This window comes from Lethenteron reissneri, chromosome 38 (genome assembly GCF_015708825.2).
Source record: "Lethenteron reissneri isolate LAM-NWPU_2019-01 chromosome 38, ASM1570882v1, whole genome shotgun sequence".
In the NCBI taxonomy this organism is placed as follows: domain Eukaryota; kingdom Metazoa; phylum Chordata; class Hyperoartia; order Petromyzontiformes; family Petromyzontidae; genus Lethenteron; species Lethenteron reissneri.
The window spans coordinates 8,279,501-8,298,723 of NC_083816.1; the positions used below are offsets into that span (position 1 = coordinate 8,279,501).

At 47.9% G+C, this 19,223-nt stretch overlaps 1 protein-coding gene across 1 annotated transcript in view; it reads right to left on the reverse strand.

Moving 5' to 3' along the window:
* Nucleotides 1–5,015: 5,015 nt before the first annotated feature.
* Nucleotides 5,016–19,223, reverse strand: part of LOC133351613 (synapsin-2-like) — a 154,659-nt gene continuing 140,451 nt past the window's right edge. The window contains 6 exon segments of the mRNA XM_061566935.1: nucleotides 5,016–10,387; nucleotides 11,996–12,240; nucleotides 12,242–12,318; nucleotides 14,978–15,076; nucleotides 15,724–15,799; nucleotides 16,969–17,103. Of these exon segments, the coding sequence (XP_061422919.1) occupies nucleotides 10,255–10,387; nucleotides 11,996–12,240; nucleotides 12,242–12,318; nucleotides 14,978–15,076; nucleotides 15,724–15,799; nucleotides 16,969–17,103 (765 nt within the window). The 3' untranslated portion in view covers nucleotides 5,016–10,254.

The following is a 19,223-nucleotide window of genomic DNA, read 5'->3' on the forward strand; positions in this document are numbered from 1 at the left end:
GACAAGGCGTGTAGAAGCCCTCTTCATCCAGTAGTGGATTGATAAAAGGACTGCATTATTATCTAATTATATTTATCTCATAAGTTTACAATTAGCCATGTTTCAGACCTTGCAGTTATTCTTCCAGTTTCCTTGGTGGACCTGTGTGACTGCATGATGGATCACGTAAACATTTGATGGCATTTGTTTTACTCCATGATCAAGAATGACAGCATACTCTAAATATAACACTGTAAATAACAGAAATATGAACCTTTAAACATAAATAAATGGATAACACAGAACATCGAAACAAACTGGAATTATCTGTAATAGAAACAAAACGTACAGCCCTTTGTAAATACACTTCTGACGAGCACATCCCCGTGCCGTACAGGTCGTGGGGGTCATTTGACCATACTTCACCACGCTGGTCGGTGCAGATTTGTGAAAGCCGGGGCAGTGACGCCACGGTGAGATGTTAATTACCTCGCCTGGTATGCAGGAGGTCGTGGGTTTGACCCCGATCCTGACACCTGGTGTATATTTAGAGTTCGTATGTTCTTCCTGGAGTCGCGTGGATTTTTCTCCGAATCCTCCGGCTTCTCCCTCCACATTTAGAATTTCCACGCGATTTGACACTTCGTCGAGCTATCATTTGTGGTAGCCAGGTCGCTTCTGAAAAATAGCTAGATAGGTCAGTGGGCCTCAGCTGGTAAAAAAAAAATATTTAATAAGTACGGTACAACAATGAACTTTTTACGGCATAAAACAAATAGCGCACCATTCCACTACTATTCAAAGCACTTACCGATATACTACCAGCTATCACATCCACCACCTTAGTACCGGTTTTCCCACCGACCCTGCCCGTAACCCCACTTTAACCTCTTCCCCAAGCCCCCACTCAATTTTCTATTCAACTTTTTAGTTGCTGGCGTTCGCAAGCACCGGGTGGGGGAAGGTGTTCGAGACTCACGCAGACACAGGGTGTGTCTGGTGGTGGGCACGTTGTGTTCATAAATAACTCACGAAAAACTGTTTCGCTCGATCCTAGGGGGGCGGGGGGGTGGCTGTGGCTGGCTCGGGGAGTTCACAATGAGCCAAATGTGCCAAGGGTCACGCAGCCCGGTTACTCATCCAGCCACTCAACCCAACTCGATTGCACCGTACGCGACCACACCGCACCGCATGCATCGTCGCAACCACACCGATGGCGCTGTTTGTAACTTTCCCGAGGGTTTCGTGAAATCCGTCACCGTACACCCCCGGCTCCGATATTAACGCGCCGGGCTTTGGGAAGATGAGCCCGCTACGTTGTGTTGCAACGTGGGGGTTTCGCGTAACGATTATCACCGCGCGGCGCTTGCGTTGTGCGCGCGCGTGCCCTCCATCGAACGCGTGCCGGCGGCTGCCGCCAGCGATCACCAATGGACGAGTTGTGAAAACATGTTTACAGGGTTGACTCGTTATTCGCGCGGGATACGTTCCGGAGATGCTCGTAAAATAGCAAAATTTTGCGGATAATGATATTGGCCTTTTAAAAAGAAGTTACCTTAAATAAATGCATAATTTGGCTATCAAATGCATGACAATGATCAGAACACATCTCTTTATCTAATCACTTTCTCTCTCATAACTTGATGTCATCACTTTCTCGCATTACACTCTCTCTCATCACTTTATCTCTCATCACTTTTGGCACTTCATCTCAGCACTTTCTTTCTCTCTCTCTCGATGTAGCAGTCGTGTAGAGTTCCAGATGCGATTCGCGGATAGCCAACACCGCGATCAAGTTCGCGAATAACGAGGGAATTACTGCACACACATTTGAGCATCTCTTCTGTACGATACTTACAAACGCTACATTTGTTCATGTCCATACGTGTTGAACAAGCGACTTGAATGCGGGATTGGTGGCTCATGAGATGGTGATACCCACCCTAGAATGGATGATAGTCGTCATTGGTGGCTAATGCTCACGAATAATGATGGGGGGGGGGGGGGGGGATAGCCATGGAATGGAAATCGTTTTTGAAAGGACGTCTGCCGAGGAGCTGGTGGCGATGAAATCAACATCAGTGCAGGTGCTCGGTGGATTGCTCCTTTAAACTTAACAATTTTTTTTTATTCTACCCGGTGAGGTGTAGAACTCTTTTTCAGAAGCGACCTGGCCACAAATGTATAGCAGCCAAATATTCTGAACGCATATTTGTGAATGTGGAGGGAAAAACCGGAGGACCCGGAGAAAAATCCACGCCACCACGGGAAGAGAGAGAACATGCAAACTCAAACTATACAACAAGCGTGGAGGCCACCTGGAACGCATTCTTGGGACTCGGCGATGCTTTATTAGATAAACAACGGACATCACAACCCTGCTGAATGTTACGTTTACACGAACACAGTTGTTGCATTGGCGCTCGAATCAAAACACAATTTGGCCAGATCCAAATCCGCGACGTCGCATTTCTTGTAGTAAATGCCTTGCGTGCCTCCTGCGTGACTCTAGGTGCTGTGCCACGTTATGCAAGCGACTACGCCGTCATTTTGCCTCTGCAGTGGACGCTGCAAGTGTTCCCGGGAGCAGTGTCGACTCATTGTGCGTAGCCCGCAGCTCCGATTAGCACGGTTGGCTATGCGCGGTGTGAAAGAAGTTCAACATATGTACGCACGTACATGCAGCAGGGATGGTGAGTGACTATCCGTCCGTGATACATTTTGACCAAATTGGCCCGCTCACTCGACGCTTCAGTAAGACGGAAAGGCTTGTGCTGTGATTTCACGACACATTGGGAATGTGCGTCTCTTGAACTCCTTTCGCACCGTATGTAACCAGCCGTGATAATCGGAGGTGCGGGGGAAGGACAACAAACACAAAAAGCAGTTGTTTAGAAATTAGTTTTCAATCTGGATTGAAAAGTTCTTCCTAAAATCGGAAGAGCGTTTCAGATGGCCGCAGAAAATCATCTGAAAGCACGCGATGTGGTGATCGTCTTTGTTCGATGGCTAGTCAAAAGTTAATAAAAGTAAAATAAAAATCACGACGTTTCGGAGGCAACACAAGCTTCCGTCTTCAGGTGGAACCGTCACAGCACGCTTGCTGTATTACTTGAAACGTCGTGATTTTAATTTTAATTTTATTAATTGTAATTTTATTTTTTACCTACGTAACTGTACCGAAAAAACCTAAGAGTATGAATCTTTGCAGTCACGAAAGCTTCAAATCTAGAATTAGTCAAAAGCCGCCGCTGCGAAGGAGCGTTCCAGACGGCCGCAAAACCGCATCTGAAAGCACGCGATGCGGTGACGCAGTGACCGGAAGCACGCCACCTCGGTTCAAGAAGCGGGCTCAACCTGTTGTTCAATTTGGGTGGCACGATGGCGAGACGTTAACTGCCTCAGCTGGTGTACAGGAGGTCGTGGGTTCGATCCTGACCCTGAAGCCTTTATATTTAGAGTTCGCACGTTTTCCCCGTGGTTGCGTGGATTTTTCTCCGGGTCCTCTGGTTGTTCGCTAAACATTTAGAAACACTGTGCGTTTTGAGTATTTGGCCGCAATAAATTCCCACGTGACAAGCCACTTCGTTGAACTATCATTTGTGGGCAGATGGTTTCTGAAAAAGAGCTACATAGCTCAGTGGGCTTAACCTGGTTAAAAAACTAATATAGTGTAAATATCTTCTTGGTTCTTTCGGTGACTTTACCGAAAGAACCAAGAAGATGAATCCCTGCAGTCACGAAAGCTTTAAATCGAAATTTAGTGTAAATAGTTTTAGCCTTATTGGGCCGACTCGGTGCCACGTGGTTGCTCCCTTCAGCGGGCCGCATGGCGCCCTCTCAGAATCGAGCTGCGTGCCTTCACGTGGGTCATGTGGGCCACGTGGCAATATGGTGTCGTTTGCGTCCGTCACATAGGCTCAGATCCAGGGACGTTTGCATTTTTTTAAAAAGACAATCGTATAAAGATATTTTTTTATGGGAATTGGCTAACGCAGGGGTCGGCAACCAAAACATCGAGACATTTTTTTTAATTCGGTAAAAAAATATCAACATACCAAGAGCCGCAAAGCATGTGAAAACGAGACGATGGTTGCTTAATAACCTCACGAAGCAGCCTTTAAAGAGCCGCATGCGGCGCTGGAGCCGCATGTAGCACGACCCCTGGGCTAACTTAGCCGAAGTCTGCGATAAAAGCTATTCCTGTTATAAACAACATTTTACTGGTAAGAACCCACTGGTTCCACCAGCCCACAGGGGATTATTGTGTCCGTGCATCGTGCAGGGAGGGGCTGGGTGGGGAGGGGCTGGGTGGGGAGGGGAGGGGCTGGGTGGGGAGGGTGGGGTTGGGTGGAGAGGGGCTGGGTGGGGAGGGTGGGGAGGGGCTGGGTGGGAGGTGGGAGGGGCTGGGTGGGGAGGGGCTGGTCACCCCGTGGTGCCCTTATAAAACTCGGAATACACCACGCCGCCGTTGACCCTGGCCATTGACCGAGCAACCCAACGTTCCTACCAGCTCCCTCCGCAGGAATGTGCTTTTTTGCAATGGCTTTCTTCGGTCAGGGCAGGGTAAGCTTGCAGGCAAGATGAAGTGGGATGGGTCGAGCACATGGATCCGTGTGCTTTGTGGAGTGTTTGGACAAAATCTGAGCTCTGCAGCAACGGCCCAGGGCTGTTTCTGAGTCGCTGGGTGCACTTATTTAATGGTTGCGGAAACGTGGCATTCATGGCTTGTTTACTTTTCCTGTACTTTGCACGACTATCATGCTTTTTATACTGCTTGTTGTTGTAACGTTCTTACCCGCCCCTACTGGACATATGTGAAAAAGAGCTTTATAGCTAATCGGATTCCTCCGGGATAAAGAAATTTTGTGATTCTGATCCTCAAAAAAGTGGCATGAGAGTGGAGAAGAAAGTTTTAATCTCAGCTCTGCGTAGAATTGAAACGAATTAATAGAGCCCGCACGTGACGTTGAATACCTGTTACACTTTAAACAGAAATACTATTCACAACGGGAAGAAAAAACTCAGCGAACACAGACACTTTCATTTTTATTATGTTTTTTTTTTGTTTGTTGTTGTTCAAACGCATCGACTTCACATTTACAAACACTGGCAGCCCACACGTTTACGAGACGGCAAGCAATGACTGTCCATTTGAAACGCACGGCAAACTAAACACACGTCGTCAAACGCGGGATTTTACTATTCGCCCTCCGCCACCGCCACCATGAATATCGTGAAAACATTCACCGAATTAAAAACGGTGGACATTTGAATCAAATGTTTTCTCCTCCTTCTGCTCCTCCTCCTCTCGGTAATTTAACAAGCAGCAAAAAACACGAATAACTTACAGACTTTACTCGCAAATGAAAGAGGTTGGCTGACCGTCGGAACGACAACCCCCCCTAACTGATGTCAGTAAAAAGGGGCGCGCTCTTTTGCAGCACAATTAGCGATGGACTCATCGACGACACCTTCGACGGGAAAGCCTTTGCCTCGGCAGTGCAGGGAAGAGTTCAGGCCCACGGGGTGCGGTGCAATGCCAACGACTTGTTTTCGTCGTCGCGGTGCCGAGATGATAGAAATTCTCAATTGTCGAGTGGTCACGTGCACAGCGGGGCTCGTCATTGTGCTCCGCTCGGTTGTTGAGTTAGAACTGGAACGATTGATATATATCTATACACTACAAACAATTACTTTTCGATTTAAAGCTTTCGTGACTGCAGGGATTCATCTTCTTGGTTCTTTTGGTAAAGTCACGTAGAAGGGAAATAATAAAATAATAAAAATAAAACATAATAAAATACAATTCTCACGACGTTTCGGCCACAACGCAAGCAGCCGTCCTCGGGTGAAGAACAGGGCTGTCGGAAAGACAGCGTCTGAATGAGTTGTCTTTTCGACAGCCCCTTTCTTGTATTTGTTCTTGTATTTTATTATGTTTTATTTATATTATTTTATTATTTCCCTTCTACGTAACTTTACCGAAAGAACCAAGAAAAACAATTAACTTTTTTTATGTTGCCAGGTAATGTCCACTGAGCGACCTGGCGATCACAAATGATGGCTCAACGAGGTGGTTTATCACGTGGACATTAACAGCAGGCGGATAATGCACTCTTAACGCGTGTTCCATGTTTAGAATCAGCAAAACACGTTGATTCTGAACGTCGAGGGGAAAAACAGGAGGACCTGGAGAAAAATCCACGTGACCACGGGGAGAGCATGCAAACTCCACATATACAGGCATCAGGGTCGGGGTCGAACCCACGTCCTCTGCATATCAGGTGAGAGAGTTAATATCTCGCCACCGTGGTGAACAGCAGTATCATGGTGTAGAGATATTTACGAGAAACTCTGGCCAGATAGCAACGTGGCCTAAAGCGAGAAATAAATTGTGAAGAGTGAAAGTATGATAATGGTGGTGGCATATGATGATGGTGACGAAAACACACATCTTTCCATACATTCGTAATAATATGATGATAATGATGACTTGTAGAAGATTGGAATTGAGCCTCCCGTTAAAAGCGAGCAATCAAAACCAAACAGATCATCTGTTAAACGCTTTTGTCCACTCCCCAGGTCAGGTTGCATCCTCTAAAAAACACTGACTTGCGTTTTGAGAAGACAACTTTTCCTGTTCCGATTTTGCGCTCAGTGCTCATCCTCGTTCTCGGGTTGCCAGCGGAGAAAGTGCTAAAGATCCCTCGCGGGACCGCGCTGAGCACCTGAACCGGTCGCGCTGCACTCACTCACAGCCAAGCCTCTCCCGGAAGGTGTCGCTGGGCTCTCCTTCAACACATCCTGCGTGGAGTGGTCGAGACAACTGGCTTCACGTGTGCCCCCCCCCCCCCTAAGGAAGACAAATACCGCCGAACCAAAACAACTGCCCGGAAAGGTCGCCGACAGCCGATAGAGATTTACGACGACAAGTGAAATGCAAATCGAAGCTACTTGAAATTCGATCAAATTCAAGCCCAGATTGCACATACACCCCCCCCCCCACCCCCATTTTTTTTAAACGACACACAGGAGTATAAATACTTTCCATCTACTTATCATTCTTAACCTTTGCGCGTGGGTGTCGATTCGTTCAAAACAGCGAGCGAGGTTGAGTGGCCACCCCGGGGCGTAGGTCGGCCGATTCGATCGAGGCCATCGTCCCGACGCGCGGGATGAACGCAGGGCTGGGCGCAAAGCGGGGCACCTCCGACATGCAAGCGACTTGCCACTGGGGACGACGATGCTGGGAGGGGACGGCGCTGGCTCATGCGGAAAAATACGGGAAGGAAAATCGCGAGAGGAGAGGTCAATGACGTAGAGGTCAGTGCAGGGGGGGGGGTGGGAAAGGGGCCCCCATTTGGTTCCGAGGCCTCATGCCGACCGCGCTACGGCCACTGCGAGCAACCGCACCGCTGCACCACCGCTCCGTCCCGACAGCGACAACACGAGTTGGAAGAAATTGGAATGCGCCTGCAGCTGTCGGTGTTTGCCTGCCTCTTGGGGAACGCAAACACCTGGACATATCACGCGGGGAGAATAATATCTCACCAATATTGGCAAGAGGCGAAAACTACGTGTGTACGAATTGTCTAGAGTGGTGTATTATTATTATTATTACTTTTAGATTTGAAGCTTTCGTGACAGCAAGGATTCATACTCTTAGGTTTTTTTCGGTAAAGTCACGTAGGTAAAAAATAAAAATTTATAAAAGTAAAATAAAATAAATAAAATAAAAATATAAAATAAAAATAAAATAATAAAAATCACGACGTTTCGGAGGCAACACAAGCTTCCGTCTTCAGGTGGAACCGTCACAGCACGCTTGCTGTATCAAGTAAATTTTATACTACTTTTATTAATTTAAAATTTTTACCTACGTGACTTTACCGAAAAAACCTAAGAATATTATTACTTTTGTTGTGCACTGACTTAGACTTACAGGTTACCCAGAATAGCTATCTCAAAAAGGAGATCCTGGGAAAACCGGGCCACGTGGCAACCCGAGTTTGCCATTGGCGTGCACATTTTCCAAATGACATGCTCTTGATCTCTGCCGCTCCCCCCGCCCTCTCTGGAACGAGGACGACCGCACGTGCAGCCGATGTGGTGGATCCAACACGACGAATGTGACCCATGCAGGGAGAAGCGCGGGGCACAGAGGGAATGAAACGTCCGCCCTCCTCCTCGACTCGCATTGCTCAGGCTGCACACAAAATAAACGGGTCGGCAAAGAACGAGTGGGGTGGTTTTTTGTTGTTGTTGTTTCACGCCGCACCATTCACACGTCCGTCATGCTCGGGGAACCGTTTTCTAAGAGGGATGTGGACATTGGCGGCAGGGAAGGGTTTTGTCAAACTGGAGGGGCTCTAAAAGCGAACGTGTCCAAGTTGCTCATGTGGGGTGGCGGGGGGGGGGGGCGGTCTGCAATGTCTGCTGTCGTAAAAACGCACTGCAAGCAGAAATCTCAACGTTAAAATACCCCCGGATAACGCCTCCGACTATCGAATTCTACTCAGTGTTTGGACCCCTCTAAATCATTATTTATTTGAACTCACGGAATTCAGTCTCATTGGAATAGTATGATGTTAAAATGACGCAGATTATTCTATAACCAAAACCTCGTGCAAATCAAATACCGTAACCCTCCACACAATTGCGGATAATACCCTTAGCATGCGATATAATTAGGATTTATGTAGCAACGAACTGAAACTGCATGTCAGGTTATCGATTGCCGCGTGTTTACTTATTTCTACTTAGCAAACATGTATAGACTCGGGTCCTGATGTTACCGAGTATGTTATTTGAAAATAAATCGACAGGCAAACCACAATCTGCACATAACTCTTGATTGTAGCCGTATGCCTTTAGCTTCATCGAGTCCATACGATATCTGAGAGAGATTATTGGACGGAAAAGCATTGAATAGTAAGTGTATTGAACCGTTTCGGTGGCTTTAAGTTAATTTAAGCGAAATGCACTCGGTCTGAGCCACGGTTTGTGGTCACGTTTGAGAGGGCGGAAAATGAATAGGAGGCGAGAGCTGGGATGAGGCCTATGCAGGACCAGCACAGATTTGTCCTTCACTCACACTTAACGCTTAAAAGCAGGGCTTCATTTCTCATGGAATATTCTCCCCGGGGCCCTTAACCCCCTAACCCCTAGAAATATTTATCAGAGCTCAGCCCCGGACAGCTCCATGTGAATTGAGGCCCTACTTCGAAGTAACATCGGTTTGCTACTGAAAGAAAAAAACCCACCCTCGCCTTCAGCTGTAAATTGTAAAATAAATGTTAAGTGTGCACCAAGTAATTTGCAGTATAACAGAATATTTTGCCATTCTGTTGATAGGCCTTCCAGATTAACGCATCCTGGCAGCATTCGTTTAAGCAAGTGATCTGGTTGTGTCTTTGGGCTAGCCGATTATATGGGCAGAGGCCGACCTTCAACGGACTCGCGTTGTGCTCCAGAACTGATTCGAGAACCAGATTATGTTGGTGACGCTGTTGCTGCGTTGGCAGTGGTGCAAACGCACAGTTAACAACAACAACTCAACATGTATGTCAATGATACTTTGGCCTTAAAAATAAATATATATACTCGTCGATGTTTTTGGGAAATGGTTCTGCTCTATTAATGTGCTAGGACGAGGGGTCATTGCCCTAAACATTGCCTGTTTTTTCTCCTTAAAAGCAGTATTATTGACAAACGTGTTGAGTATTTTTTTTCAGTTTAGAACCAGCCACACCGTGAACGAGATTTTAAACCAGAGTTGGGACGATTAGCCGATGAACCAATTAAATATTGCAATCAACTAATTTACACAGTCAGTCACTTGAGCCCGTGAAAAAATGGCGGCTGCCCCCCACGTTCTGTTTCCTGAAGGAGGGAAACCCCCCATAAGCCACGCCCAGCGTGACGCAGCTGTTGATGCCAATGACGTCACTAAAGTCTCGCCTATCACCTCCCGTCCAGCGGCACACGTGGGAACGTAGATGAGACTTCCTCCCCCCCCCCCAACTATTTCCATCTTATCCATACAGTCAAGCAATTGATCATTAGAGTGATCCGTTTATGAAACAATTGAATATCCGAGCCCTACTTTAAACCTGGTTCACACCTAAGACAATATCCGTTAACTGATGGAAACTTAAGTGGAAGTTCGCTTGAATGTTGAGACATTCAGCGAGTCATGCGAGCGAGCCACCCGCGCCGGCGACGCAGCGACAAGTTCGCGTGTCGCGTAGCGCGCGTCATCGACCATGGGCCTTAGTCGGAGAAGAGGCTTGCGAACGACTTGCGCAGCGTCCGGATCGTCTCGGCTTTGGCCTCCTCCTCGCCGGAACCGGCCTTGCCGGCGCCGTCCCCGCCGCCCATCGTGCCCGACACCGACCGCGACTTGCTGTTGGTTGGGGACACGCGGGGGGCGGGCGGGGGGTAAAAAAGTGATGCGGTTGGTTTGGCCCAACGAATCGCTGAGACGTACAAACAAAAACACGCAAGGTTGCGATGTAGCGGTCACCTACGTCTCGGTCGACTACGTATCGGTCAACTACGTCTTGGTCGACTAAGTCTTGGTTGGACAAAAATGGCAACACAAGAAATGTGGATGACAACGATAATGTCGCGACAATGCCATTGTTCATCTTGTGTTTGCTATTTAAAGCATATGTTTAATTATATTCCAGTAGGAGTCCCGTACAGAGCACAAACCGCGACGTGGGGGAGTGAGGGGGGGTTGGTACATAAACTCCGCAGACCTTAGTCCCAAACGCTCTGCTCCTGAATTTAGGGGGAGGAGATTTTTCTCGCTGCCCCAGCGAGTGGGGACAGCAAGCGGGGTGTGTGTACTCTTTATGTGCATCTCTGTCGCTATTTTAATAACCGAGCAGAATTAAGAGTGTTTTGGGTTCAGCGTGGGGCTGCCTAAGTGGTGGCCAGGTCAGCATTTGGCTCGCGGGTCGGAGCAGCGAGCCGTCACCGTAGAGGAGCCTGTTTTCGAATCCGGGTCGTCATCGGTCATTAAAGCCTCAAGTGGAGCCCGGTTACTACGAAAAAAACAATCATCATGAAGTAAAAATCTCACCGAAGTTGGTTTTACTCCAGCTCTGAGAAATAAACAATTTGGCTTGATGCTCAATGGACACTGTTTGTAGGGCATATGAAGGGCGGCATCCCAGCCCAGGTGTGACCTATTCAAGCATGACGTGGTAAGAATTGGGGAAAAAAGCAAAAAAAGATAAGGAAACCCGGAGACTGCCAGGAAAGTGACGTTGAGGTCAACCTAAAACTCAGTGTGGGAAAATACGCAAAAACTGGTGTAGGATACTCAACGTTTTTGGGTTTAGATCGCGTTATTTATAAATGTGTCGTAACCCTCCACACCCGACACGGCCAATCAGTAAAAAAAGTGTCACGTTGACAAAAGACAAATAGTTCACTGCTTTAGCCCACCGGTGTGTTGAAGCGGGAAACCACAACATTTACAATTTGAGTACGACGTTTCGCTGGTAATTGCATCCAGCATCATCGGGCAATTCGCCAGACACATTTATAAACAACGCGATCTAAACCCAAAAACGTTGATTATGAATAATATTGGTCGCGAAGGCCTACGTGTTAAACTTGTGTAGGATAATCCATCACACGGCCAGCCCTCGGATCGAGGAAAGGCTAGAAACGGAACGATCGATCGAATCGACGTGCGGGACGCGGCATATCGAGCTTCGAGGACGCGCTGCAAAACAGACGTCGGTGAAGCTTACTCGGAAATTATTCCACAAAATCTACGTACGTGCGTATGTATGTTGAACTTCTTTCGCACCGTACGTAGCCAACCGTGCTAATCGTAAGTGCGGGGGAAATAACAACAAACTCAACACAAAAGGCAGCTCCAAAGAGATGTTTTTTTTTTCTTTCCAATCTGCGATCGAAAGCCACGGTGACTCGAAGCGAGACCGAAGCTGCTCCCATGTTTGTGAGCGCGACAGAAAGGGGGCCGGGCACCTACTTGAGCTGCGGGTGCGGCTTCTGCTCCGGCTTAGTCGATGCAGCGGGGGTGGCAGCTGCAGATGCTGCTGCTGCAGCGGCGGCGGCATCAGCGGGACTGCTGGCAGAGGACGACGATGCCGACGACGTCCGCTGCTGCGAGTGTTTCGTCGTGCTCCCGGTGGCCCCTGACGACCCCTGTCTGTCGGGCGGCACTGGCTGTCCCGGAGCGCTGGGCCGCGGTTGCTGGGTCTGGGGGTTTCCTCCATGACTTTGGCTTGGCTCCTCCGCTCGCCGCCACCGCCGCTGCGGCTGCTGCTGGACCAGACTTTTGCTGCTGCAGAGCTGTAGGGTGTTGTTGTTTTAGTGTGTGTCAGTGGGGAGCGGAGGCGCAGCGGTTAGCGTGATGCGGTGGGAGCCCGGCGACCCGAATTTCGATTCCAAGGCCAATACCAGTGACGATTATTTTAAGTGGTCCTGAGCTTCCCCTAGATCGACTGAGCCTCAAATGAGTAGTTGGTGAGGTCTTTAAATATCGAGATAAAAGTGCCCGGGCGTGGTGCTGGCCACCCACCCCCTCGCAAACTGCACTTGCCCCAAGAGTCTTTTGAGGCTATCGGTGGGGTAGAGTGGTGAACATTACCAACATCACCATTATCATCATCATCATCATTTTCTTTAAATTTTATAAAATTCTTGGTCACAGTGTTGTTGATGCATAACATTGGTCAACCCAAAAAAAACCCAACTGCACTTTGTAGACGAAAGTTTCGACTGAGACACTGCTGAGTGATTTTTTATTTTAAACTTGAATTCATATTCCAAGAATTTGAGGAATAGCAAAAGGCAATTGTGCCTGGAAAAATGAGCTCTATTAATTTAGCAAATCAAAACAGCAAGTGAAATAAAATCTAATAAAAATGTATTATAATAATAATCCAGCAGCAGTCAGCAATGTGAGACTTGTCTAGACTGTCAGGGTAACGTCTAACATTTGGGAATTTCATTGCAAACTATAACAACCTTCTCAGTGGCCAATAAGGCACCTGTGGGTACCATGGCAGAAACTGCACCGCAAAGCAGTTAGGATGTCTCCTTCAGCGTATATTGATTCACTCCCCTCGAGGTCACAATTTTAATTGTTTTATTATTATTATTTGTCTTGTTACCATCTATCTTAATTTTGGAGCTTTCGTGACTCCAGGAATTATTCTTTGGTTTTTTCGGTAAAGTCACGTATAAAGATAAAATAATAAATTAAATAATAGCATACGACGTTTCGATTGCAACACAAGCAATCATCATCAGGTATAATGAAATAGCGACATAACATCTAACCATTGTTACCATCTAGTTTGTATCACATCTTATTTTTTTCCTTCTCGTATGTACAGTTGCGTTTGCTCCATTGCCTAATTATATATTTTTGTTGCATATAATTCACATGTGTTAGTTTCCCACGCATAAGCTTTCACACACATATACATCCTGAGGGTAAGAGTTGATGTCAATAGACGAATCGATACGTCGTTACCTGCCTACTCCCTGTGCACAACGCAATGGGGCCGTACTGTCAACTTTCGATTATCTGGGGTATTGAGATCGAGGGCTGGCCCGGATAAAAGCACAAAAACGGATGATGCAAAACACGCGGAGGTTAGGCGATAGAAAAACATTATTTTAGTGACTTACCTTTCCTATACTTTGCACTTCTATCAGTTTATGTATTGTTTTGTAAAGGTCTGACCCACCCCTACTGAGCATCTATGAAAAAGAGCTTCATTGCTCATCGGATTCCTCATGCAGTATAAATAAATATTCGGATTCATTTGTAACCTATGCAGAATCGGCGTAAAATGCTTTGCAGCGTAATCGGTTAAATCTTGACTTAAAGCTTTCGTGATTGCAGGAATTCATATTCCTTGGGTCTTTCGGTAAAGTCACGTAGATAGGTTCGAAAAAAAGAGTTTTCTGTAATTTTTTGTTATTTTCTTTGAACCTATCCCCGTGACTTCACCGACAGACCCAAAGAATAAGCCATCGGTTAGTTTGCCGACACGATCGCGGTCACATGAGCACCGAGTCACTAACTCCTCTACGAGTAGCAGCTACTCAATTAAACCGGCAGGTGTAAAGATGCATGATTGCATATTTTTCGCAATCACGGTTAACTTGCTACCCGGATAACCCTCCCCATGGGTGATGGAGCGGTTATCTGCACTCGCTGCTGCGTAGGTTTCCACCGCCGTGCCGTAGGTCTCTCGTTTTTCAGGTCGCATTGCGTCGCTGTACGGCGCGATTCACCCCACGCACGCTGGGAGATTCTTCAAAGGCTGAATTTGAAGAAACTTCCAGCACGTGGGACGAAATGTCAACCAACACGCGGTGCGATCCGAAGACACACCGGAGAGCCGTGGCTGTATTTAAGACCGGAACGGGAGGAATTCTCCACAATTCTGGTTATCACCTGATGGGGCTGGTTGTAATCGACGGCAAAACGTCACGGTACTTGAATTGTAAATGTTGTGGGTTTACTCTGCAACACACCGGTGTGCTGAACCGGTAACTAATTGGCATATTTTTGTTTACGCGACAAAGCTCTCTAATTGGATGATGTCGGGCGGTGGCGGGTTTCACAACACATTTATATTTACACGATCTAACCCCCCAAAAAACCCCCTTCATCGTGGACGATATCGGTCGCGAAAGCCCATGACGTGTCAAAGTGCATCTGATCGTTTTTTTGACAAGTCTTGTTCGTCTTCTTGGTTCTTTCGGTAAAGTCACGTAGAATGGAAATAATAAAAGAATAAAAATAAAATATAATAATAAAATAATTCTCACGACGTTTCTATGTTTTATTTTAATTATTTTATTATTTCCATTCTACGTGACTTTACCGAAAGAACCAAGAAGATGAATCCCTGCAGTCACGAAAGCTTTAAGTCGAAATTTAAGTCTTGTTCGGCCTGCCGTTTTGGCTTCAACGTGAAAGAAGACGAACCCGCGGGGGCCTTGTCGGTGGACGCGCTGCGCTGTGGAACTGTCGGCGTCGGCTGTTTCTGAGCGACACTTGAGCTCGGTGCTGGCTGCTGGGGACTGCCTGTGAGCGACGCGGAGAGGGGAGGAGGTGACATTTTAGTGGCGGAGGAATGCTGGCGATGAGCTCTCAGGCACGAGCAGGAAAAGGCAGCAGGCCACCTGGAGCGATGCTTTGTTTTGAAATATGAAGATGTTACAGAAATTGTTGAATTTTCGACGAGGAAGCGTCGTCTTATAACTCCGCAGTTTATTTATTTATTCCCTCCCCCACATTTCATTCCAACTGTGCCACTGGTGCCGTGTCATGAGATGAACATTCAGAAATCTTAGAGAGCGGCACAAAAACGAAACAATATCACAAGATACGTGCGATGTACAATTACACATTTCGGGGAAACTGATATGGCGATAACCTTCATGAAATAAAAAAAAATCGTTTTAGTTTCGCTCTATCACGTGATAAATTATGTCGCAACAAACCCTGGTGCCGACAATAGGGGCACGCGTATAAATAGGATGGTGGATACGGGATATTTCACTCCCGCTGCAAGGGGACAGCTGCGAATGTGGTCTCGGGATGTCCAGGGCTTACATGGGGGCAGTTTACGGGGTTCCGCGGAGGTGCCAGCGGAGTGAGTGTATCGTCCTGTACAGGCGACGCACGTTCGCACGGCCACTCCTTGCAGCCACAACCACGGAGCACAGTACCTGGCGTGCTGCCATTGCAGTCGAGAATATACTGCAGACATCCCTGCTGCGGTGGAAGACACGGAGCTCCGCTTGCCTAAGAAGGTGACAAAATAAAATAAAAAACATGACAAGCTCGACAGAGGAGAAGCGCACGCGCGGCGAAGCCGTGTGTGGATTTGGTGAAGTGATTGTGCCTGCTTTTGAAAACAAAATTCACCGTGTGATCCACGCAGAACTGGACTTGGATCGGATTCTTAAAGACGTGGTTGCAAATGTACATGTACGCTCCGTGCATCCAAATTGTATTTTTTATATATTTTTGTTCACGTGGTCGTGTCAAAAACTAAGAACCCAATTTTGGGGATCCCAACAGAAGAGCATGTTAATACCAGGGATATATATTATTCATAACCTAGACAAAGCAATTTAGACTTATAAAGAGCATCTACGTGTAATTGCATCTCAAGAGATTGTACGAGTGAGAGGACATTTAATGATCGGAATTTCCTCAAGTTTTAGATTTTCAGAGGACGGGTCAGAATGGGAAATGCCATCCAATGTGGGCGTATCACAAGATGCAGTCTTGAGACAGACGAGATGACAGCAACGATAGCGTTGAGAATGAACGCACTTCGTGGGGAGAACGTCAGTGAAAAGGAAAAAGAGGTGGGAATTTGAGGCTGGACTTCAACGAGGGCAAGACAATCGTTAGTGTGGACTGTCAGAGGGAGGACATCACGACTACAGTCTTGCATTGAAGGCTGGGGACTCCACAAGGTCAAGGATTACGCCACAGGTGAGGCCTGGAGCCTTTTAGGTCAAGGCCACAAGTCCAATCATGGCCTGATTCTCAAGGCTTGCTTGATCAGCCAGCCTTGAGTGAACAAAGTTTGTGTTGAAGTATGAAAACTTCCAAAACACTTCGAACCATTATCCTCCTGTCGATTAAATGTCGGGTGAAATTTTTTTTTATGCTGTCCAGAAAAAAAAAATCGCAATCGGTCAATATTTAGACATTTTAAGAAAGTTATAATCGTGAAAAGTTTCACGACGGGGGAAAGGGGGTAAGTTTGAAAACATGACCCAAGTCCTTGAAGTCCTCGGACACCCAAAGGCCACACCCCCAGAGGTCAAGGTCAAGATCGAGACGTGAGAAAACGTTCCCAGGCACCGAGACCCGGCAGACTCCCTTGGCCTGACCGCACGGCACAGTTGAAACGGAGGCCAACGCACAGCGGCGGCCGCGGACTGAGGGACCCTTGCCTGCGCCGCCTTCTGAGCGGCGAGCTCCTCGGGCTTGGGCAGCAGCAGGTCCATGCGAGTGGCCACCAGCTCGGTCACCAGCTGCCGGTCCTCGTCCTGGTGCTCGCCAATCAGCGGCATGGTGCTGTCCATCGCCTGGTGGGAGACACGAGGAGCGTGCAGCAGCAGCGGCAGCAGTAGCAGCAGCAGCGGCAGCAGCAGCAGCAGCAGCGCTGAGAGGTCGTTCATGGGCCAAGGTAGCAGGTCGAAGGATGTCAGACATCCTTTGGATTGCGTCTTTGGAGCAGAGGTCGCAAACGGGTTTTGATTCCTTACCCGTACCCGTACCCGGCCGCACCAGGGTCGCAAACGGGTACCCGTACCCGTACCCTACCGGTACCCGGCCGGGTACGGGTAGGGTACGGGTATCGGGTACCTGATTGCGACCTCTGGGATGAAGCCATGTTGCAGGCGCGGGTGGGTTGATTCTAGGAACTTGAATTGTGAGAAGAGACAAGACGTTGGGAAATGAGTGACAAACAGTTACTCACCAGTGACTCACGGTCTACCCGTACCTGTACCCGGCCGCACCAGGGTCGCAAACGGGTACCCGTACCCGGCCGGGTACGGGTAGCCGGGTATCGGGTAGGGTACGGGTATCGGGTACCCGGTTGTGACCTCTGCTTTGGAGGACACGGGAGGGGGGGGCGTTGACGCGGATATCGTGAACACCATCATCGCCACGAGGGGGCGCCACTGCACAAGGGTAGCTGTGAAGGGCGATTGGTTGGAAGGTTCGAAAGGGGGCGACGGCGGGGATATTTGAAAGGGGCAAGACTGGGGAGTAGGGGGGGGGCTCCGTTGGAGGCTCTTAGAAGGGGAGCAGTGGGGGGGGGGGTTGATTAGAAGGAAAGGAACGTGCGGAGATGGGAGAGGGGGGAGAGAGAAGAGGATAAAAGGGAAGGGGTCAGAAGGAGGAGGGGAGAGGAAAAGCAAGAGAGCTGTCAGTTTAACACGTCGGCTCTCGCAAACAACATCATACACAATGTAAGGTTTTTTTTGTTGTGTTTGGCTGGTGGTGGGCACTGGACGTTGTCGTTGAGGACAATCGACTGTATCCAAGAAGTGCCGCATTTCGAGTCCATACCTTCTCCCCCCGCACCTCCTATTAGCACGGTTGGCTAGGTACGGTGCGAAAGAAGTTCAACATACGTACGTACGTACGAGGCGTTGGGAGTAAATGAACACGACTTTGCTAATAACCATATCCTCGGGACTATAACAAAATACCCTTGTACACGAATTATAATTGTAATGTATATTACTTTACCTGTTGAAATAAATTACGTATAGCAGTACGACTCATTGGTGGATATTGTAATGTTTTAGAAGGGCTGGAAAGATACAATTTTACACAAAAATGTACAGCCGAGTTTATGCTTTGCTGTAAAAATTTGTTGGACGTGAAATTTAACCGTTATAAGCTCGTAAAAGATACGTAGCTAAAATGTTGAAGCTGAACTGGTTAACACATTCCTGCGGAGGGAGCTGGTAGGAACGTTGGGTTGCTCGGTCAATGGCCAGGGTCAACGGCGGCGTGGTGTATTCCGCAAATATGCCCGACTGTGAGGGCGGGCACAAGCCGGCGTGAGTAGGTTAAACGTTGAGTTTTATAAGGGCACCACGGGGTGACCAGCCCCTCCCCACCCAGCCCCACCCCTCCCACCCCACCCTCCCCACCCTCCCCACCCAGCCCCTCCCCACCCGCCCCTCTCCACCCAGCCCCACCCCTCCCATTTTTGGATGCACGACGGACGGACGGACACAATAATCCCTTGTGGGCTGGTGTAACCAGGAGGTTCCTACCAGTATAATCTATCGCTGCCAAGCGGTGTCCGACTGAGGTTTGATGCGATCACTCAAACCGCGATGCTGTTTGTGGCCACGAGGTGGCGCTCCATCCACAGCTCGAGATTTCAAAACATTCCCCCTAAGCCCAGGGGTAGAAAAAAATAAAAACACCCAGCAATGTTTCAAGAGGCGCAAAGTACGTGAATAATAATAACAACCTTGATTGGAAGCTTTCGTGACTGCAGGGATTCATATTCTTGGATCTTTCGGTAAAGTCACGTATAAGAGAAATAATAAAAAAACTTAAAATAAAACATAATAAAATTCTCATGACGTTTCGGCCACAACACAAGCAGCCATCCTCAGGTGAAGAGCAGAGCTGTCGACTGCTTGTGTTGTGGCCGAAACGTCGTGAGAATTTTCTT